At 37.2% G+C, this 22,677-nt stretch overlaps 2 protein-coding genes across 6 annotated transcripts in view; one reads left to right on the plus strand and one right to left on the minus strand.

Moving 5' to 3' along the window:
* fancb (FA complementation group B) overlaps nucleotides 1-16,136 on the minus strand; it is a 49,491-nt gene extending 33,355 nt beyond the window's left edge. Inside the window, exons 1-2 of the mRNA NM_001423658.2 lie at nucleotides 16,040-16,136; nucleotides 7,341-8,200 (exon numbers count right to left, since the gene is read on the minus strand). Coding sequence (NP_001410587.2) covers nucleotides 7,341-8,177 — 837 coding nt within the window. The 5' untranslated portion in view covers nucleotides 8,178-8,200; nucleotides 16,040-16,136. The remainder of the gene's footprint in view (nucleotides 1-7,340; nucleotides 8,201-16,039) is intronic.
* A 280-nt stretch (nucleotides 16,137-16,416) lies between these two features.
* mospd2 (motile sperm domain containing 2) overlaps nucleotides 16,417-22,677 on the plus strand; it is a 70,637-nt gene continuing 64,376 nt past the window's right edge. For all 5 annotated transcript variants that reach the window (XR_015498819.1, XR_015498820.1, NM_001007293.3 and 2 more), the window contains exons 1-3: nucleotides 16,417-16,465; nucleotides 16,554-16,611; nucleotides 19,706-19,867. Coding sequence is in view for 3 of the 5 variants with exons in the window: in NM_001007293.3 (NP_001007294.3) it covers nucleotides 16,433-16,465; nucleotides 16,554-16,611; nucleotides 19,706-19,867 (253 nt within the window). In the remaining 2 variants the exon portion in view is untranslated. The remainder of the gene's footprint in view (nucleotides 16,466-16,553; nucleotides 16,612-19,705; nucleotides 19,868-22,677) is intronic.

Raw genomic sequence — 22,677 nt, forward strand, 5'->3', positions numbered from 1 at the left:
CTACACTCATACATACGCCCTATTCACACGGGGCTTCAGCGTCAACGCTTCCCATTCTTTTTGAATGGGTGACGTCAGGCGTTGCCGAACTGCATTGTGGATCCGTCGGCGCCGCTTCAAAAGCGTTCCTCGCTGCAGAAGTTGGGACTAGCTCAACTTTTCAAGCGCCGACGGAAGCGTCAGCCAATCAGATCGCTGTATGCAAATACACCAGCTCAGACAGTGGCCTATTGCTGACTGAATTTCATTGGCTGACGCTTCTATGACGATCGTTTCAGCGCCAACTTCAGACACGCCCTCTGTCAAGCGTTGACGCTGAAGCCCCGTGTGAATAGGGCGATACAGTTGAAGTCAGAACTATTAGCCCCCCTGAATTATTAGCTACATGAATATTTTTTCCCCAATTTCTGTTTAACAGAGAGCAGATATTTCCAACACATTTCTAAACATAATTGTTTATTATTTTATTTATTTACTTAATTATATTACATATTATTATTTAGTTGGCGAGGCAGTGGCGCAGTAGGTAGTGCTGTCGCCTCACAGCAAGAAGGTCGCTGGTTCGAACCTCGGCTCATCTGGCGTTTCTGTGTGGAGTTTGCATGTTCTCCTTGCCTTCGCGTGGGTTTCCTCCGGGTGCTCCGGTTTCCCCCACAGTCCAAAGACATGCGGTACAGGTGAATTGAGTTAGCTAAATTGTCCGTAGTGTATGAGTGTGTGTGTGGATGTTTCCCAGAGATGGGTTGCGGCTGGAAGGGCATCCGCTGCGTAAAAACTTGCTGGATAAGTTGGCGGTTCATTCCGCTGTGGCGACCCCAGATTAATAAAGGGACTAAGCCGACAAGAAAATAAATGAATGAATATTATTTAGTTACTGTATTGTACATACATACATACTGCACATGAATAAACGCTTTTCTTTTTCATATTTTTTTATGAACATTTTTTATCTTTGTCATTTCTTTCTGAATATTCAGCACTTATTTAAAACACAAAAAAATATAAAATTTAGTTCACTAAAGACAGGTTAAATTGATTTTTAAAGTTTTAGAAAGATAAACAGAATTTATTGAGATAGAAATCTTTTTATGAGCCGACTAAATACCAAGATGCACTAAAATAAACAGATTTTTTTACTTTATCAAAAGTGTAACATTTAACATCATACATAATGCATTAGTGGCTTTAGAGCTCGGTTTCCTCATGCATTTTGTGCCGTTAGCCTAGTGTATGGAAAACTTTCCACTTTCATGCATGTTTAACACAAACATACAGTATTAGACATAAATGTTTTCTTAAATATCTGCGCTTCTGAAGCTCCTGGATTAGCCAACGCAGCGATGCATCATCACAGATAATATATAATCTGACATTTTTCTTTTCCTTTGAAATTTACGAGCGCTAACCTTTAAATAGAGCATTATATCCTCCGTCAGCGCTGTCCAGTAAACTCGGTGACCGACGGGACGTAAAAAGCTGCTTCAGTATTTCAGAAACTTCATCTATTTAAGACTTTAACATTTTCAAATGCTTGTTTTATTTACAAGAGAGATATTCAAGTGAGGGTCACATGATGCCAGAGCAATTCAGAACGATTTTAAAGTAAATTCACAGATTAAGTTACTTGTCAGTTCTTAAGTTTCCCTTTTGCTAAAGTTCATGCAGACTTTAAAGGTGCTGTATGTAAGTTTTTCACTCCTCTAAAGCATAAAACACCATAATATGGAGATATTTCAGAAACATGCTCAGTGAATACTCTTGTTTATCTGAAAAACACTGCTGAAGTCAGATATTCTGCTTTGACCATGTGCAGTACGCACATACTGGAATGTCTTTCTTTGTTTTGGTCGCTTTAACCCGCCCAATGCCAGTTTAGCCAATTATATTTTAGCAGCCCAGGTTGCCTGGGTGAAAAACAGCCTATTTCATTCATTCAGTCAGGAAGGCTCTCAAAGTGTGCGTCCATGACCAAAATGCGACCTACGGTGGACAGTAGCAAACGAACACCAAAATGAGATCAGAGTTCCACATGATGATCCCAAGGATTCCATATCCGGGACCAGGCCATATCCTGAGCTGCTCCTGCGCTGATGGTCGTGGGGAGTGGAGAACATGAGTCTGACCCAGCGAAGCTCCAGGGACAGACGAGTCTTCATTGAGGCCATCTTCCAGCCTAAACCACGGCGAATGAAGCTCTGCACAAGACTTTTGGCCAGCGGAGAAATTAAAATGGTCGTGCCCAACTGAGTCTGGTTCTCTCAAGGTTTTTTTTCTTCACTCCCATCAGGTGAAGTTTTTTTTCCCTCTCCGCTGTAGCCACTGCCTCGCATGGTTCAGGATTGGTAGAGCTACGCATCGATGAATTGGCTCTTCAGTGTTTGAACTCTCAGTAATGATTAAATCACACTGAACTGAGCTAAACTGAACTGAACTGAACTTAAACACTAAAACCTGAACCACACTGTTCCAATTACTATGACCATTTATGTAAAGCTGCTTTGACACAATCTACATTGTAAAAGCGCTATACAAATAAAGCTGAATTGAATTGAATTGAATGATGCGTTTATTAAAGGTGTAGTAGGTCATCTGCCAAAATGCTAGCATTAGCATAATAGCTTAGAAAGTTCACATCCCTCCCCTGCCCTCCAAAGCCATGCCTCCTTAAGTCATGAACGTGCACTGATTAAATATAACACCAGATCATGTCATTCACCAGTTAGAAAACTCCAGAGACACGCAGTTTATCAAGCGAAGTTGTTGACAGGCCTCAGGAATCAAAATCAAACTTCGCCTCAGTAAAGCTGGTTAGGGAAAAGAGCACATTTACTTATGTTCTGTTATTAAACTAAATAAAAACCTGATCAGAATAAAGCTGTGCTAAAACAGAAATATCCTGTCATCTTTTTACATTACATTTACTTTACCAAGTAAACGAGTGACTTTTCAGTTTCAGTTGTGCTCGCTGATCATCATACATGGCTTGTTTTCATCTCCTTTTACACTTAAACAACTAAACGAATGCTTAACTGTAGGGCTGCTCGATTTTGGGAAAAATCATAATGACGATTATTTTGGTCATAATTGTAATCACGATTATTCAAAACGATTATCAGTTAAAGTCAAAATTATTAGCGCTCCTGAGATTTTTTTTTTTAAATGAATATTTCCCAAATTATGTTTAACAGAGCAAGGAATTTGAACAGTATTTCCTCTAATATTTTTTCTTCTGGAGAAAGACTGATTTGTTTTATTTCAGCTAGAATAAAAGCAGGTTTAAATATTTTGAAACCTATTTTAAGGTCAATATTATTAGCCCCCTTAAGCAATAAATATTTTTGATTGTCTGCAGAAGAAACTACTGTTATACAATGTATATATACTGTTATATCATGACTTGCCTAATTATCCTAATTAAGCCTTTGAATTGCACTTTGAATCTGAATGCTTGTATTTTGAAAATGGTCTAATATTATGAGCTGTCATCATAGCAAAGATAAAAAAAAAAATCAGTTATTCAAAAAAAAAAAAAAGAAAAGAAAACTATTATGTTTAGAAATAAAATGAAAAAAATCTTCTTTCCATGAAACAGAAATTGGGGAGGAAAGGGTTGCTAATATTCAGGAGCGCTAATAATTCTGATTTCAACTGCACACATACAGCTATTTTCCTCCCTGCAAAGAAAAGAGAAATAAATACAATAGAATAAAAATATGAAACAAACTGTGCTTTAAGCATCTTCACTGTAAGAAAAACACTTCAGCTACAAAACTCCTTCAGTCAAGAGCAGTGAGGGATTTTCTCGTTTTGTTGTTTGATTAATAATCATAAAAACAGGCGGCAGCAGAAACATCGCGCGCTGTCACTTTAATGGTTTCTCTTTCACGTCTTTGATTCTCAACTCGTTTGTTTATTACACAAATAAGGGTTAATATAAATAATTACTAAAGACAGCGTTTTGACACCTATTTGAACATTAAAGCGCTCACATTAAGATGACTTTAGATGTGCACTCTGCTCGTCAGTGTGTGAATGAGACCGAATGCTGACAGCATGCTTATCTCGATTAATGGTTTTTCATAATCGTTAGGAGCTAAAATCGAAATCGGATTTTCGATTAATTGCACAGCCCTACTTAACAGACCATATTACTGATGCTGTAAAAGATACTCCATGAACTTGAAAATAGCCAATCTTCTGCTGGACGTTTTTAGTGGCTGAACGACACTACCATGCATATAAACCCATTCATAAACAAGAACACAGTCAACATCAGCTTTACGTGGCTAAAATAGTTTTAAATCATCCCTGTCTAAAAGAAATACTTCAGCCGTGTGCGTCACCCTTCAGATCATTGTTTTGAACTGCATAACGTCATTTCCCTCCAGCGTGCAAAAGTAACTCTGATATTGACTCAGTGTTTAGTAAGGTTTTGATTCTGCATTTTTGCCAGAAGCTCTTTCAGATACAATCTTTGTTTACATGCATACAAGACCACGCCGGTCTTCCAGAAAGAAGTTCAGGTGGATGCAGAGTTTGCCACGATGATGTCTCTCTGCCGGCAGTAGATCTGGCTTCACGTGTGCGCGCGAGTGAGGTATCTGTCAGCGTAAAGAGGCTGCGCAGATATTCACATTTAAATTTGTTGACAGACAGTTTGAGATGCCTGTAGCGATTGAGTTAATTGTCGGCCCGACAATATTTTATTGGATGAACATTTATTTATTTATTTTATGCCTCATCCAGAATATAAAAATACATGAACACATTTAGATCATTTACTGTAATCAGCACTGTTGGACTGTGAAGAGACTTTCAACCAGCACAACAGCACATGCTTTTGAAGACAATCACCTACTGCACCTTTAATTAGCAAATCATATCAATATTTTGAACATAACCATTAGGTGTCCAAACAACACGCTACGTGACGAGATATGCAGTGATGAGCAATTTGGCTGTTTGCACCAGACCAAACACGACAGAAATGTAAATACAGCCTAAATGTAAATAGTGTACTCGCTGCACTCCAGACAAATTGTGAGCTGTATAATCTAATTAATACATATTAAACATCTTTAACATGATGAAATGCACATGCTGAATCACTGATTTGTGTTGGTTACAGTCACAGAAATGATTTATTTTATTCTCCAGATCTGAGGTGAACTATCTGCTGCTGCTTTCAGTAGTATGGTGATAAATGTGCTGTAAAATGGCATTCAAACTCACGTTATTAGCATTTAACACTGAATAAAGCCCATGAGCTGTATCTGAGCTGATCATTGTCAGTTTTCTGTTGTTCAACTGTGAGAAATAGTGTTGATTAGGATAAAAACTCATTTGAATTTGGAGGATATTTCTTCTATCATGTGCCGTTGCTTTTTTTATACTTTTTATTTTTTTTTAGCACAATTTAAATCACTCGCTCCTGTTGGTCGTCAATCTGGCAACCTGTGCTTGTGTGCGTTTTAAACTGGGTGTGCAATACCTAGTTCAACCACTGGGTGTCAAACTTGCATACTGCACCTTTAATTCTTAAAGATTTATCCCATATAGCATTTCTTTTTACCTCTTTAATACTTGATAAATATATTGAAGTTGCATAAAAGACGCATTTTAATGCCTTCCTGTAATTGTTTTTTTCCAAGCATACTACACATGGTTTGTATTAAAGTATTCATTTGTTCATACACTTATTTATTTTATTAATTCATTCACTCGTTTATACATTATTCATCCATTCACTTAATTATTTAATCATTCATTCAATTATTAATTTGTTCATATGCTTATTTTATTTAATTTATTCATTCATTTATTTATTTATTAAATCAGTTCATTCATGCACTTGTTTGTTATATTTATTTATTTATTTATTCACTTTCTCCTTGATTTTGTTAAATTATTCATGTATTTATTCCAGGGTATATGCAGTAATCCTAAAGGTATTTTCAATTTAAATGACCCTTTTAATTTAATAATAATAAAAAAAAAAAAAAAAATTTAAATTATTTTCAACACTTTATAAAGACCTTCTCAGAATATTTTTAGACCTCATCGCCACTTCAAGTTCAAAACAGTATCAAACCTTTAACTTAATAATAAACAGTTGTAGTTAAATAAATCAATGGAGCACAAACATGCAACAGAACTCAGATAAGCTCAGAAGAAACAAAGCTTGAAAGAATAAATTAGGTGGTTGTTTTCAGCGACAGCCACTGTTTAAACTCGTCTTTCTCCAACCAGGAGTACGCAAACTTATATTTTCCCAATTTGCCATCTGTTTTGCTCTATGGTTTCACTACATGTGGAGAGTGTCACGTCACCTTCCCGTGTTAGTTGCAAATTATGTGATGTGACCCGGACGGAGGAGCTTGGCTGGACGCACCCCAATCGCGTGGATCGAGCATGCCGTTTTTAATATTTGGAGGAAAATAAATATATTTAAGGTTTATTTAGTCAAACATTTTGGACAATGCTTTTGGACAAAATTTAAGACCTGGTAAAAACACAATTAAGACTTTTTAATACCTTTTAATTTTCTCTGATTGATCAACTTTTAATACTTTTAAAGCCCCACGGACACCCTGTATTCATTCACTTATTTTTAAAATGCTTGCATTTACTTATTTACTCATTAAGTTTATTCATGCACTTGTTTACTTTTATTCATTTATGTTTTTATTCAATCACTTTCTTATTTATTTTATGAATTCATTAATTCACCAAAATCTATTCATGTATATATTCGTTCCTTTATTTATTCACTAATTTATTCATTCATTCACTCATTTATATTCAATCATTTACTTGTTTATTTATTCATGCATTCATTAATTTATACCCCCACTTAAATTAGATTTATATTTGTGAGTATGCATGCATAATCTCCATTAAATTAATGAATAAATATATGCAATATAATTAATAATACATTTATTAATAATATAATTTAAGCTAACACTTTATTTTGATGGCCCATTCAAGTATTAATAGACTGTCTGCTTAATATCTGGCCAACTTGTACTAACCCTAACCCCAACCTCACAGTCTACTTATAATCTAATGAGAATAGTTGGCATGTACTGTAGATGCAATGCAGCTTAAATTCAACAAACAGACCATCAAAATAAGGTGAAACCTTAATAATAAATGTATATAAAAAGTACCTTAAAAGAACAAATATAGTACCAAAAGTGTGCATACATGATTTCCTAAATAACTAAAGAAGAACCTCATATACAACTTCAGCACACCTATAGCATGAGCAAATCATGTGCTGATGTTAGCTTCTGAGTGAACTAACCCTTAAAAACACTTGAGGAAGCATCACTGACCTGGAAAGTGTCCTTCCACACCGCGCAGACATGCCCCTGAGCGAAGCTCACCGCAATAAGACACTCATTTTTCAGCGTGTGAAGAATCTGAATATCCAGCGGCCGCTCATATGGAAGAACACACACATCCCGAGGAACACAGTCCTCAAAGTAAACCAGCTGTTTCATGCTCGTGGCCGCCAAAACAGCTGATTTTAAATCTCCATGCACATCTTCAGCAGACAAAACCATCATGCATTGCAGCACAGATCTGTATGCGTCAGGAACAAGACGTGCAGCGTCTAATATCTGTGCATCTTCAATTAAATAAAGCAGGTCTTGCTCTTTAGGTGCCACTATTTTTCTGGAAAGCTCATGCATGAAATCGACTTTAAAGGGAATTTGCGCTTCCTTCACTCCTCCATCCTTCAAAGATGCATGGTAAACCACATTTTCATGTCTCCATGTTAACGTAGGGCCTTGCAGTATTGAAATCCGATCCCTAATATCGTGCATTAACACAAACTCCACATGAAGCTTCACATCATTGCATATGGAGTAAAGCATGTATTTAAAAGCAGATGCTCTCTTTTTGCACAGCCGCAGTAAAACGCAAGGCACTTTTTGCCGTTTTTGTTGATCCAGAGCAGCGCAGCAGTGAATAATCTCGATCTCTGCAGAGCTGTCTTTGTGAATGCTGTTTCGCTCTTTAATGGAGAACATCTGCGAGTCTTGGTTGAAGGAGAAACGGCAGAAGGACACCTCGGAGCCGCGGGCCTTTGTGCCGAAAGTCTTGCTCTGGAAAACCAGCACATCTCCTCCAAACGCAAGCATTCTGATGCGCTGCTCTGCTGCCATTGTGCTGTGATGTTAAAGACAAGCTGGAGAGGAGAAAAACATTTTCAATTAGGGCTGTGCATTATTGGGAAAGCTGAGGTTGGTTGTGTTAAATTAATATTCTGTGCTGCATTTGGTTACTGAGCAGCAATAAACAACACTTTAAAATAAGCAGTTTTCATGCGATTTTCTAAACTAGTCATGTTTTAAATTTATTAAATGCATAATAATGGTCATAACTAGGGTTGTAACAATATACCGGTATGACGGTCTACCACGATTTGAACGTGCACGATTATCATACCATGAACAATTGCATATCAACAGTTTTAACACTTAAAGACCGAGACAGCCGCCCGCGGCTAAAAATAAGTATTGCTCTTAAATATTTAATAACTTTTGATCCGCTGATCCGATTCATACAATTCAAAGATTGGCATAAAGAAGAGAATCTCAGCTTTCCAGTGCTGTATCACATCACGCTCCGGAATCAGTGCGGTTACGTCATCAAAATTTGACAACGCTGATTTGACAAAGAAACGCTCGTCACTGTGTCTCCGGACAAACCAGACATGATACATTGATGCATTGTCCCTCCTCCATGCCCAGATTGGTTCAAACTCGCTATATCACAACCAATAAGCATAGGTTTCGCTTTTGTTTGTGGACCAACAATGAGCTTTTTGAACAACACGGAATGAGAGATAGGCATACATTTATGCGCGGCTAAATAAAACGCAAAAAAAAAGTTTTGCATGAAATAATTCTCATACTAAGTACTTTTGCATGCACAGCAGCACAGAAACATGACAAAACAGTGACACAGCAAAGACGAACTGCTGCTCTTGCTGTTTTCAAAAGACGCAAATGAAGGTGCAGCTGTTTGTCTGCATTGCAGACAACCATATCCAAATCCATATCCACAGACAACCATATCCATGCTGGCACATAAAACCTAAGGATGGTCCATATTGAATCTAGTTTCGTTATGTAACTATTTATAGTATAGTAAATATTTATATCTATTTTTTACTGAGGATTTGCACCATGTTTATTTGGACTTTATTTGGACTTTGACACATTATTTATTATTTTCTTATTTTTTATTTGTTCATTGTAAGTGGTGTTGTTTATAGTAACTGAAAATATATTATTTGGAAAAAGTCAAATTTGCTTCACTGTTCTATTATTTTGTAACATTTGTAACATACCGTATACCGCGAAACCGTCAAACCGTGGTATTGTTTTAGACGATTATCATACCGTGAAAAATTCATACCGTTTCAACCCTAGTCATAACCATAACCACCATTATTCTTCAGACTATAATTGTACAATCATCATCTATAATTGTTGCATCCCTAATGCACGATCTCTTCCGCAATTGCGGTTAGACCGCAGAACAACTTCAGGTGCAGCACAGCGCTCATTTTAAGTGGATAGCGCAGGTGAGGGTGATAGATAACACTCGCTGTTTCTTAAAGTTTCCTGGGCTTATCGTGAAGGACATTAATCGAATCGTGAGCTGTCACACCAAGCAGCAAAGAAGAGAAGAGGTTTAAATTCCACATTTCGGGTTACATTATTCATTTTGAGGATCTGTATTATCATGCTGGGCGAGGCAGTGGCGCAGTAGGTAGTGCTGTCGCCTCACAGCAAGAAGGTCGCAGGGTCGAACCTCGGCTCAGTTGGCGTTTCTGTGTGGAGTTTGCATGTTCTCCCTGCCTTCGTGTGGGTTTCCTCCGGGTGCTTCGGTTTCCCCCACAGTCCAAAGACATGCGGTACAGGTGAATTGGGTAGGCTAAATTGTCCGTAGTGTGTGTGTGAATGTGGATGTTTCCCAGAGATGGGTTGCGGCTGGAAGGGCATCCGCTGCGTAAAAAACTTGCTGGATAAGTTAGCGGTTCATTCCCCTGTGGCGACCCCGGATTAATAAAGGGACTAAGCCGACAAGAGAATGAATGAATGAATATTATCATGCTATATATAGGAATAGCAATTCAACACTAGCCGTGTCTGTTTCTCACAGATCATATCGATTTTATATACACATATACATACACACATACATACATACATACATACATACATACATACATATATATATATATATATATATATATATATATATATATATATACACACACACACAAACACACAATATTCAGAAGTCAGAATTATTTGCCCCACTTTGATTTTTAAATATTTCCCAAATTATGTTTAACAGAGCAAGGAAAATTTCACAGTATGTCTGATAGTATTTTTTCTTCTGGAGAAAGTCTTATTTGTTTTATTTCGGCTAGAATAAAAGCAGTTTTTAATTTTTTAAAAGACATTTAAAAGACAAAATTATTAGCCCCTTTAAGCTGTATAGAAGTGTCTTGAAGAATATCTAGTCTTATATACTGTCATCATGGCAAAGAGAAAATAATTATTAGATTATTAATAATTAATAATAATTATTATTCTAATAGTTATTAGAAATGAGTTATTAAAATTTTATGGTTAGAAATGTGTTGAAAAAAATCTACTCTCAGTTAAACAGAAATTGGAAAAAAATAAACAGGGGGGCTAATAATTCAGGGGGTTCAACTGTATATATATATGGCTGATTCCAGCGTTATGGATGTGACATTTGCAGTAAAAATTCAAAACATAAATTCGCAGAGAAAGTATACGTTAACATTATATTGAAGCATCTGTTTATATTTTCCAAAACAACTAACCACAGAGTTATGGGATCAAAAAAATTCAATCTGTGAACATTTTTATACTTTAAATGAGGAAAATAAACAAGCGTTATGGATGTGACAAAAAAGTCTGCGAGTTTACAGTATACAACATATTTCGCAAAAATTCTGTGAATTAAACTGCACAACCCAAAACAAATAATGCTCAACAAAAGGATAAGAGTTGGCTCTTTATAGAACAAAACTGATTGATTTTATTTTATTTTGACATTTTTGCATTTTTTAAGGAAAAGCTTTGTTATGGATGTGACACTTTTTCGTTATGGATGTGACGGATGTGAAATTGACATTTGTTTGACTTTGGTAAATCAAATATAATAGTTTGAAAACATTGACAGAGACATTTTTAAGTATTGTTAAAGTACTGTAAAACACTTGCCTGCGCAAAAAATGTAGAAACGGTTTCGCTATTTTGGTGAAAACATTTTTCTTTTCATGGCAAGGTTGACATTTTCATGGAATTGCTCATATATATATATATATATATATATATATATATATATATATATATATATATATATATATATATATATATATATATATATATATATATACACACACACACACACACACACACATATACACATACAATATTCATTCTTGTGGGGGTTAGGGTTGTTTGATTCACCCTTGCATGTCAAGTGAAACCTACACCTTTCCTAAAACGTCAACTAAAAGTACTGTCAGTGACACTCAATGTAGTAGCAAGTAACAGCAAAGTACAATTTCAGAGTTGTTTGCTAATATAAGTTAATATATTTTGAGCATTTTAGCAGTAAGGAACTAAAAAACAGATTATTAAATTATTGGCTTGACTACAAAATTAAATCGCAAATCAAATTAAATATCTGCAATATCTTAAAAAAAAAAAAAACGCAATTAGATATTAATCGCACAGCCCTACTGTAGGCTTTGCAAAGCTAATGCTGTAAAAAACAAGAGCTGCGTCCTATTCTACGCCATTTTGTAGTATAAATTAGGGCTGCACGATATTGGAAAAAATTGACATTGCGATATTTTTTTCCTCTGCGATATATATTGCGATATTATATATATATATATATATATATATATATATATATATATATATATATATATATATATATATATATATTTACTTACAACTAGGGCTGTGACGGTCACCATGACAACCGCGTCAATGCGGTGGTCATTGCCACCTCGGTTGTCCATTGCCACCGGCCGTAGTACGTGACGTCACGCACTTTAAAACACAAATTACTGTTATGTTGCCAAGTATTACATATCTGTTAGAATATAACATTAGGCGCGATTCAGCAAGTTCAAGTTCAACCATGAATCTTGTTAGAAAACGAACTCTTACATCTGGGAACATTTTGGATTCGTGCCGAACTAGAAAGGTGAACGAATCAATTTGGATTAAGCTTTTTGTATGGGGGTTTTAAGTAAAGTGTGTTTTAATATTCACTGCTGAGTGCTGAGAGTCCAAACACTGAGGAGCAAATCCATCGATACGCAGATCCACGGGTCCCGAACCATGCAAGCTAGTGGCGATTGACGGCGAGGGAAAAAAAGCCATGTAGGCTTAATCAACTCCTGTCTTCTAAACGCAGAAGCCCAGCTCAGCCAGGCATGGCAGAGGCATTTGCAAAAATGGCCAGATACAAAAGAGAAAGTGATAAACGGAAGACATTGACGAGAAATTGAGCATATAGGCTATTTGGTAACTACTTAAGAACGCGCCGCTCCGCAGCGTAGAGAAACCTGCGTTGCGAGAAATGCGGGCGGCGGAACAGAAGCAGAAGCCCTCTCTCGCATGGTTGTGAAAAAGTAGCCTGTCTGTGCATTTTTCGCTACAAGCACACCGTCTGACAGTGTATTGCTCGAAACATTATAACCCCATTCTTCACTTAAACCGGACAAAGTCAACATGTTAGTTTCTCTGGCAAATAATTTAAAATATGACTACAAAAGGTGGAGAGAAACTACGCTGTTTTTTTAAACATCTGACTTATATTGTTACTAGGTTAATATTTTCTTTTTACGTATAATTATTAATATTTTTATTATTATTACACTGATTAGTAAAGTGCCATTTAGAATTTTTGTTAAGTTCTTAAAAATGTAACGTTTAATTGTTATTATTATACAGTTTCGAGCAGTTAAAGTAATGTAATATTTAACTACAATATTTATAAACAGTTTAGTGTTGTTTTATTAACGAAAGTTCAAAAATAAACATGTACGTTTATACGGATGTTTTATTTATTAATATTAAATTCGGTTATTCCTTAATTTTTACATAAAAGGTAAATTAACTTAAGTAGGCTACATTATTTGTTGATGTACGAGATCGAGGAACATGTTTGCCAGTAAATAATGTTCTCACCACTTAAAAAACAAAACAAATGAATAACTTGCGAAAAGGATGCAATAAAAAACGCAAGCGCTTAATCATTCTTCACAATCGGATTCGTACGTGCAATAAGCCGAGGCTATATTGCGCCGACAAGAACAAGCCCTGAAACTAAGTCTAGAGAGAGAATTAATACTAGTTGATATAAATGATTATAAACACGAACTGCGTTGTATGATAAACGCATCACAATGATGTCGTGATCTTTGCTGAAGAACTGATATGTTATCGCCGTCTCCCCAGCCAGGTTTTCATCTGCTTTTTTCCCCTTCTTCTGGATACAAACAATAATGTATCAGCGCCAGACCAGTGGTTTAAATTATATTTTACTCTCCTGATTTCTTTTCTTTTCATTAAAAAATTATTAAATGTTTAAAGTTTTGTATTGCATAGCCTATATATTTTTAAAGATTATCATTCAGCCTACCTGCAGCGCATGAGGTTGTGTGCTGGGCAAATCCCCTTTACTCATGCTACCCATTCCATTTATGACACTGTAAACTTGACTTGGCAGGCTGATCATCTTTAAACTCAAAAGGTGTTTTTAACTTGAGACTGCATGCTTCTGCATAATGTGATGTTTCTTATTACAACTAGCGGTGTCAAAATGAAAGCAAACATTATAAAGGGTTTTGTTTTATCAATTGTATAGTTTAGTTTTAATAATAGCTAATGTATATAATAAATTATAATATCGATTATTGTGTAGACTACAGTGTTCAACTAAACAATTTTATTAGGTTACTCTAATAGACCAAATCCCTAACTGAAAAACGAATGTGAAAATGACAGGCAGTTGCATCTTTGCTAAAATTAATTTAACGACAAATTTCTTTTGCTTTTTTCCCCTTTAGAGATCAAAAGAGCAGTATTTAAAGAATTATTTCACTAAAACATGAATTGAATGCCCAGTTCTTTCCCGTGTGAGTTTAGTGCGCCTCCGCCGCGTCAGCGTTTTTAAGGTTACAGGTGCACCCTGACCTGACGCGGGGACCAGATCTCTGTATTGCTTTAATTTCTCAATTTTCATAACTGCATTGCATTTTCTTATGGTAAAATATCAAAATTTATGTTCTGAAAGTAGTAGGAATGACGGGAGTGTTAGTAATTAATAACAGAAAGAACTTTCACTTTTGAGTGAACTTCTGTCACGTGTTATTTTTAGTATGATAAAATAAACAAAAATAGTAATGCAGAAAAGTATTTTTCGCTCTGCCAAGCCTTCTCTGTTGCTGTATAGAGAAGCAACCTGCTCAGTCTCCTTACCCCGGCCCCATCCCGCCCACCGACTCCTGAACGTCTCACTCACCAACTCACTCACTCACGCGGGCATGCACTGCGGTCTCATGAGGAAACGAAGCTTTTTGATATAATGTTTTTCTTGTTCCCAAATACAAATAATTTATCAAGTATTGTTTGACATAAGTATTCGTAAAAACACGCTATTCCTGCTTTTCCGAATACCGTATTCCGGTTCGGCTCCACCCATAATATATATATAATTTTTTTTTTTTTTTTTTTTTGCATCGCACCCTCCTGCGATGTGACTATCGCGGATGCGCACATCGCGATTTCGATGCTGAAACGATATATCGTGCAGCCCTAGTATAAATAGTGTAAGTAGTGTGTTCACACTGAAAACTCTAAACATAATAAGTGCACTTTAATTACCCGGATGATGCCCTCATTCAGCCGGTATAATGAAGTGTGTAATGATGGACACTTCACACACTCAACGACCGCAGGTTTGCTTACGTAGCAGAAGAGGCGGAGCTATCGGGCGCACATGTTGAATAACTTTATTTATTTTGGATGGTGAAAGCAAAATTCTCCTACGAGAGTGATGATAGCGCCTCCCGATGGTGAATGCGGCAATACTCACGGCAGGTATTATTTGATAATTCTATCGTTTATTTCACTGATTTAGAAACCGTCAAACGTCATCAGGGAAACGGTTTGAATTTCCCCTTAGTAAAAAAACATTAGTGTGCTATTTGGGACGACACTACATACATATACTATCCTGTTGAGTGTGTAAGTGCATAAGTACATAGTGCATCAGTGCATAGTATATAGTGTGCCATTTGGGACGCAGCTAAGGTCTCCCTTTGCATTGAACTTTGAGCATTTTTCATTCAGAGATGTTGTTTATGTTCACACGGCTACATTACACATCAACTACAGTTTAAAATATGATATCGCCAACTGAGCCGAGGTTCGAACCAGCGACCTTCTTACTGTGAGGCGACAGCACTACCTACTGCGCCACTGCATCACCAACACACACCATATGGGCTCTCATATTTCTGTTGTGTCATCATCAGGTTTTCATGAACTGACCCCCATGACAAACTAATTGAATAGCCCTGCCTTAGAGTGACCATCAGCCAATCAGAATCCAGCGTTCAGCAACTATATATAGTTGTATATGTATATACAGGACCATTAAATGTACCATAATGGTGAAAGCATAGAGAGAAAAGCTAAATCAAACATCCAAACAAGTACACAACAATAAAGCAGACTACTCACATTAATTATTTACATTTAAGTTATCATTCTAGCCAAAAAAAAGACTTACAAGAAGTACTTTAAGTAGTCAAGTAAACTTAAGAGTAGTTTGACATCTAAACACGTAACTGACACTACTTAACAAATAAAATAGCAACTAAAACCTGCCACAGTTTATAAGGTGTTAAATAAAATAACTTATTACAAAACGCAAGCATGTTTCTTACCGTACTTCAGCATGTCTTTAACACTGTTTATTACACTTTTCTTCTTCTCACACGCTGCTTCTTTTCCTCAAAGTGCGCGCGCATTTCATCACGTCATGATGTGTGGCTTTTCCGGTTATCTCTTAAAGGAACAGTCGAACAGCCCAATCACTGATTCACAAATAAGTGATGTTATCAGAAGCCTTTACTGCTTATAGACTCAGCACACAATGCTGTCATTTGTGTTTAATTACCAGAGCATATCAGCGGAACTTTATCTCGCTCCGAGCGCCCGTTCAAAGGTTTGTTTGATATGTCAGAGCCAACATGGCGTCGCCGTGTGTCCAGTTTCACAGAGTCCGCTACGGAACTCGCTGCAGATCAGACCACTGCTGACTGACAGCGCGCACTATCATGGCGGAGGCAGGACAGGCGGAATCAGAGCAGGTAATTAGACAGCGAAACAAAAGCAGGATTTCGTGTTTTATTCTCATATAGAATGGATTTATGATGCCTGTTTACATCTCTTCAAAAGGACATCGAGATCAAGATCCAAGAAACACGGCAGAGGTTTAAAAGCGAGTATGTTGAAGGTGAGTTAGCAGAGCGCTAAGTTCACAACTGTTTACAAGACACACTATTGAGCTTAAAATGTACCACTATTCATTCACATATTACATATAAAATGACATGTACGAGTTTAGTGGATCATGTGTGCTTTTCCGATGCTTTGTGTTTATTATTGGACATCACAGCTGTTGAATCCTACTTGTTTTCTGACAGCTAAAGTCATGTTTTTATGGTAATGTTGTTTATATTGTCATACTAGTGTGGAATAAATAGCACAAAGTTTAAAAGTTGGTCTTACAGTCTTTGCATAAACAGTTTTTTTGACATTTCTTTGACTGTACTTGACATATGCACTGTTAAATAGATGAAACAAGGTTCTATATACAGACAATAGACTAGAAAATACTCTGGTTTTACAAATGATAGTATACTTGTGTGTTTAGTGAATAAATTAATGTATTTACTGTAAATTACTGGGGACATTTCTTCGTATTTAAAGTACAACATTGTCATTTAAAGCTTTTTATTATTTGCATACAATAACAAAATGTTGCCTTGATCGTATCAATGTTTACACAAAATCCAATGCAAACAAAATGTTAAGAAATCAATTGTGTAGTGAAAAGTTTTATTTAAAATTGCTCCTTTTGCATTTTGCACTTTTCTCTGACAGCTAAAGTCATGTTTTTATGATAATGTTGTTTATATGGTCATACTAGTGTGGAATAAATAGTACAAAGTGCAAAAGTTGGTCTTACAGTCTTTGCATAAATAGTTTGACATTTCTTTGACTACTTCGCATACACACTGTTATATAGATGAAACAAGGTTATATACACAGACAATAAACTAGAAAATGCTCTGGTTTTACCAATGATAGTATACTTGTGTGTTTAGCGAAACTAATGTATATACTGTAAACCACTGATGACATTTCTTCCATATTTAAATACAATACTGTCATTTCAAACTTGTTATTATTTGCATACAACAACAAAACGTTGCCATATTTGTATCAATGTTTAAACAAAATATCATGAATGTTTCAAACAAAATATTAAGAAATACATTTTTAGTAGAGTAAATGTGATTTAAAATTGCAGTAAATGAAAAAAAAAAATATATATATATATATATATATATATATATACACACACACACACACACACAGTTGAAGAAGTCAGAATTATTAACCCCCCTAAATTATTACCTCCGTTTATTTTTTTTCCCCAATTTCTGTTTAACGGAGAGCAGATTTTTTTTTCAACACATTTCTGCACATAGTTTTAATAACTCATTTCTAATAACTTTTTTTTTTGTCATGATGACAGTAAAAAATATTAGACTAGGTATTCTTCAAGACACTTCTATACAGCTTAAAGTGACATTTAAAGGCTTCACTACGGTAATTAGGTTAACTAGGCAGGTTAGGGTAAATAGGCGTGTAATTGTATAATGATGGTATGATCAGTAGACTATCGAGAAGAAAGATAGCTAAAAGGGGCTAACAATTTTGACCTTAAAATGGTGTTTAAAAATTAATGACAGCTTTTATTCTAGCCAAAATAAAACAAATAAGACTTTCTCCAGAAGAAAAAATATTATTAGACATACTGTGAAAATTTCTTTGCTCTGTTAAACATCATTTGAGAAATAAAAAAAATTAAATAAAAATCAAAGGGGGGCGAATAATTCTGACTTCAACTGTATATATGCATATTCCATGCACTTGCACACTGCTCATTGCAGTATTTTCTAACAGCTAAAGTCATGTTTTTATGATAATGCTGTTTATATGCTCTTGTAAAACTCACACTAGTGTGGAATAAATAATACAAAAGTCAAAAGTTGGTCTTTCAGTCTTTGCATAAATAGTTTTTGGACATTTCTTTGACTGTACTTGACATATACACTATTATATAGATGGAACAAGGTCATATATACACAGACAATAGAATAGAAAATGCTCTGTTTTTACAAATGATAGTATACTTGTGTGTTTAGCGAATTAACTAATGTATTTACTGTAAACTACTGATGACATTTCTTCCTTATTTAAAATACAACATTGTCATTTAAAGATTATTATTATTATTTGCACACAATAACAAAATGTTGCCTTGACCGTATCAATGTTTACACAAAAAACCAATGTTCTACACAAAATGTTAAGAAATTAATTTTGAGTAGAATAAATGTCAGGGCTCAACAATAAGGACTGCCCAGTGGCCCCTATCGGCCAGTAAAGCCTGGTTTATACTTCTGCGTCAAGTGACCGGCGTAACTCACGGCGCAGGCAACGCGCGTAGCTGTGCATTTATACTTCTGCTCGCTGTGTCTGTTGGTCTGCATTAACACTTCCGAAAAGCTAGTTGGCAGTGAGGTGTAAATGGCTTTCCTGAACACTTCCGGGATGTACAAGTGGCTCAAACTCGCTCGTTTTGAGGCAGGAACCGGCGGACGAGCAACAACTTTAACTATGAGGTAAACACAAAACAAAACTTTCCATCCGGAGCTCCTTCACGGGACTCCACACTTCACACGGGACTCCAAACAATCGCTCGCGCCATTCGCATGGCTCTCGGTCCCGCCCAGACTCGTCAGCGCTACCAAGCCGACCAATCACAGAGCTTGCTCTACGCATCGTTGCGACGTGTAGTTACAATTTTTGAGAGGTGCACGTCAGCCACACCGACGGCCACGGCGAAGGGCTATGCGTATGTATGCTGTAGCATACACCGGCGTTTGACGCAGAAGTATAAATCAGCCTTAACGATGAGCGTGTTATTATTTTTTTCGTAACCTGGTAACAACCAGTACAACGAAAAGATGGCAACATTTCGGCAACATCAAACTATGAGGCTAAAAGAAAAGGTCTGTTTCTGAAGTCTTGGAAGCAGAAAATTACATGGGTACAAACTTAAGAATCTGGGAAGAAAAAGAAAAAAAAGAGTTGCGATAATTTAGAATTGCAATAAAATAGTTCGTTTAAATATATTTGTTTGAATAAAGTACAAACGTGCTCTAAAAAGTGCTCTAGTGCGTGTGTGACTGAATGAATGATGGAGTATATGCTGTTGGTGGGTCAATATTAATAATCCTATTTAATTGTGTCAGCACAAGAGAGTCAGGAGAAGTACGACAGCAGAGACGTGGAGAAGCTGTTTCGTGACGACGCTCTGGTGGAGGGATACCTGACCTGGAGACACTTCATAGTGGAGGACACCTTAAAGATGATCGACGAGAGCCTGCAGTGGAGGAGAGAGTTCAGCGTCAACGGTCAGTGTGTGTGCGTGTGCATGTCTGTGTAATGTGTGTGTGCTTTGAGTGTGTGCCTATGTGTGTTTGTTTGTTTTACTGTTTATCTGTTAAGATGTATGTTTCTGCCTGGCTGTGTATGTTTGGCTGTGTGTGTGTATGCGCGCATGTGTGTGCGTTTATTTGTCTGAGAGTGTGTCTGTGTTTGAATGTGTGTTTGCGTGTAACTGTGTTTGTTTGAATGTTGTGCGTGTGTCTGCCTGTGTGGGTGTGTGAAGGAGTGTGTGTGCGTTGGTTTTGTGTGTGTGTGTGTGTGTGTGTGTCTGTTTGGCTGGCTGTGTGTGTGTGTGTGTGTAACTGTGTTTGAGGTTGTTTGCATGTTTGAGTGTGTCTGCTTGTCTTTGTGGGTGTGTGAGAGTGTGTGTTTGTGTGTGCGTTGGTTTTGAGTGTGTGTGTGTCTGTCTGGCTGTGTGTGTGTGTGTTTGATTGAGTGTATGTGGCTGTAAGTATGTGTGGGTGTGTTTTTATGCATGTAATGTATGTGTGACAGTGTGTGTGGCTGTGAGTTTTTGTTTGAGTGTATTTGTGTATGTTTGGCTGTGTGTGTGTGTGTGTGTGTGTGTGTGTTTGTCTGCCTGTAACTGTGGTTAATTGAGTTTGTGTGTGTTTTTGCATGTGTGTGTGTTTGTCTGTTTGTTGTGTGTGTATTTGAGTGTTGCTGTGTGTTTGTTTTGTGTGTGGCTGTTTGTTGGAGTGTTTGTCTGTCTGTGTGGGTGTGTTAGAGATATTGTGTTTGCATGTGCGTTGGTTGACTGTGTGTGTGAGAGAGAGAGAGTGTGTGAGAGTGTCATTCATTCATTCATTTATTCATTTATTCATTCATTAATTTTCTTTAATCTGGGGTTGCCACAACGGAATGAACCGCAAACTTATCCAGCAAGTTTTTACGCCTTCCAGCCGCAACCCATTTCTGGAAAACATCCACACATACACTCACACACACTCATACACTACGGACAATTGAGCCTACCCAATTCACCTGTACCACATGTCTTTGGACTGCGGGGGAAACCGGAGCACCCGGAGGAAACCCACGCGAAGACAGGGAGAACATGCAAACTCCACACAGAAACGCCAACTGAGCCGAGGATCGAACCAGCGACCTTCTTGCTGTGAGGTGAACGTGCTACCCACTGCGTCGCCTGTGTGAGAGTGCGTTTGTATGACATGTATGTATGGCTGTTTGGTTGCGAGTGTCTGTATGTTTGTCTATCTGTCAGTCTGGGTTTGTGCATTTAAGTGTGTGTGTGTGTGTGTGTGTGTGTGTCTGTGTCTGTGTCTGTGTCTGTGTGTGTGTGTGTCTGTGTGTGTGTCTGTGTCTGTGTCTGTGTGTGTGTGTCTGTGTCTGTGTGTCTGTGTGTGTGTGTGTGTGTGTGTGTCTGTATGTGCCTGTATGTGCCTGTCTGTCTGTGTTTGTGTGTGTGTTATGGCCCGTTTCCACTGAGTGGTACGGTACGAACCAAACCGTACCGTACCACTTTTTCGGGACCCTTTAGAAAGTGCAGAAAGGGTCCCAAAAAGGTGGAGCTACACGCGCAGCTGAACGCTATTGGTTTACAGAGATGCGTCAATCGTAAACTCATCAAGCCAGAATGTAAACAAAGGACCCGCCATGTTTGAAATACACAGCGAGAGATTACAGCGGAATTATAAATACATATGCAGCCATGGTCGATCCTGCAAACAAACTCTGTCGTCGTCATGATAAACAGCCACAAAGCCATGGAGAAGAGCAGATTCACCCTGTGCCGCGTAGTTTTTAACGAGCCAGTCTGAAGCCAGAGTGGTTTTGCTTTCTTTCTTGCGCTCGCCGCGCGTCTCTATCTGAAATAACAAACTTCTTGAGCTGATGATAATAACGTGCGCTTGATTATTGACAAGCTTTGGAAACCCGATCCTGTGAGAAGCTGACAAACGCGAGAGAAAGAAAAGGACAATCACGAGAGTGGAGCGCGAAAAAAAAGGCGAAGCCAAGGAGCAGGTTATTTCTTCAGCAAACGTGAACAAACTGCCTTGTTTTAATCTTTATTGTCACCTTTTGGACTATTATGAACTGGGATGATGGAATGACTCTCTAACAGAGGCTTCATGTGCTGCTGGAGATTACAGACACAGATGAGAGGTTTACTCTGACTGTAGGCTATACTTTGTGTTGTTTTGAGCCTAATTAACGACGAAATGTCGGCTTTGTGTAGTTCTTCTGTAGTTGGTAACATATCAGAGACTGTAAGGGTCTGTATGTGTTCTTATATGCTCATTTATTAATTTATTTAATATAATTACAGACGTTACAGTCGGCTATTTCGCACCGTCATTGATCTGCAGTTATAATCAACTCATGTTTATAGAAAAGTTAGTAATAAGCATTTATACAGAAGTATTTATGTGTAAAGCATCTGTTTTGTGAGAAGTGCTTTTCATATGACCTGTGCAGCTTTATTGTAGACATTTTCACAAGCGAAAATGACGTCGACTGAAACTTTGTCATACACCATGCCCACCACAAGGGTACCCTTGGTAGTGGAAACGCAAGCCTGATAAAGGCGACCCGAACCGTACCGTACTGTACCAGTCAGTGGAAACGAGCCATTAATGTGTTGAACCTAAAGAGAATGAAGCCGTGTGCTCTTTACAAAACAGTTCAGAGATTGTGACGAGCTGAGGAATGGATGAATGTGGAGAAACCGACGCTGACTACAAATATCAGATCATAAACCACCGTTATCAAACCACAGTGGAAAATGAAACCAGGCACTAGTTTCTGTGGTGGA

The sequence above is a fragment of the Danio rerio genome, chromosome 9 (assembly GCF_052040795.2).
Source record: "Danio rerio strain M-AB ecotype USA chromosome 9, GRCz13ab, whole genome shotgun sequence".
NCBI classification, from domain to species: Eukaryota; Metazoa; Chordata; class Actinopteri; order Cypriniformes; family Danionidae; genus Danio; species Danio rerio.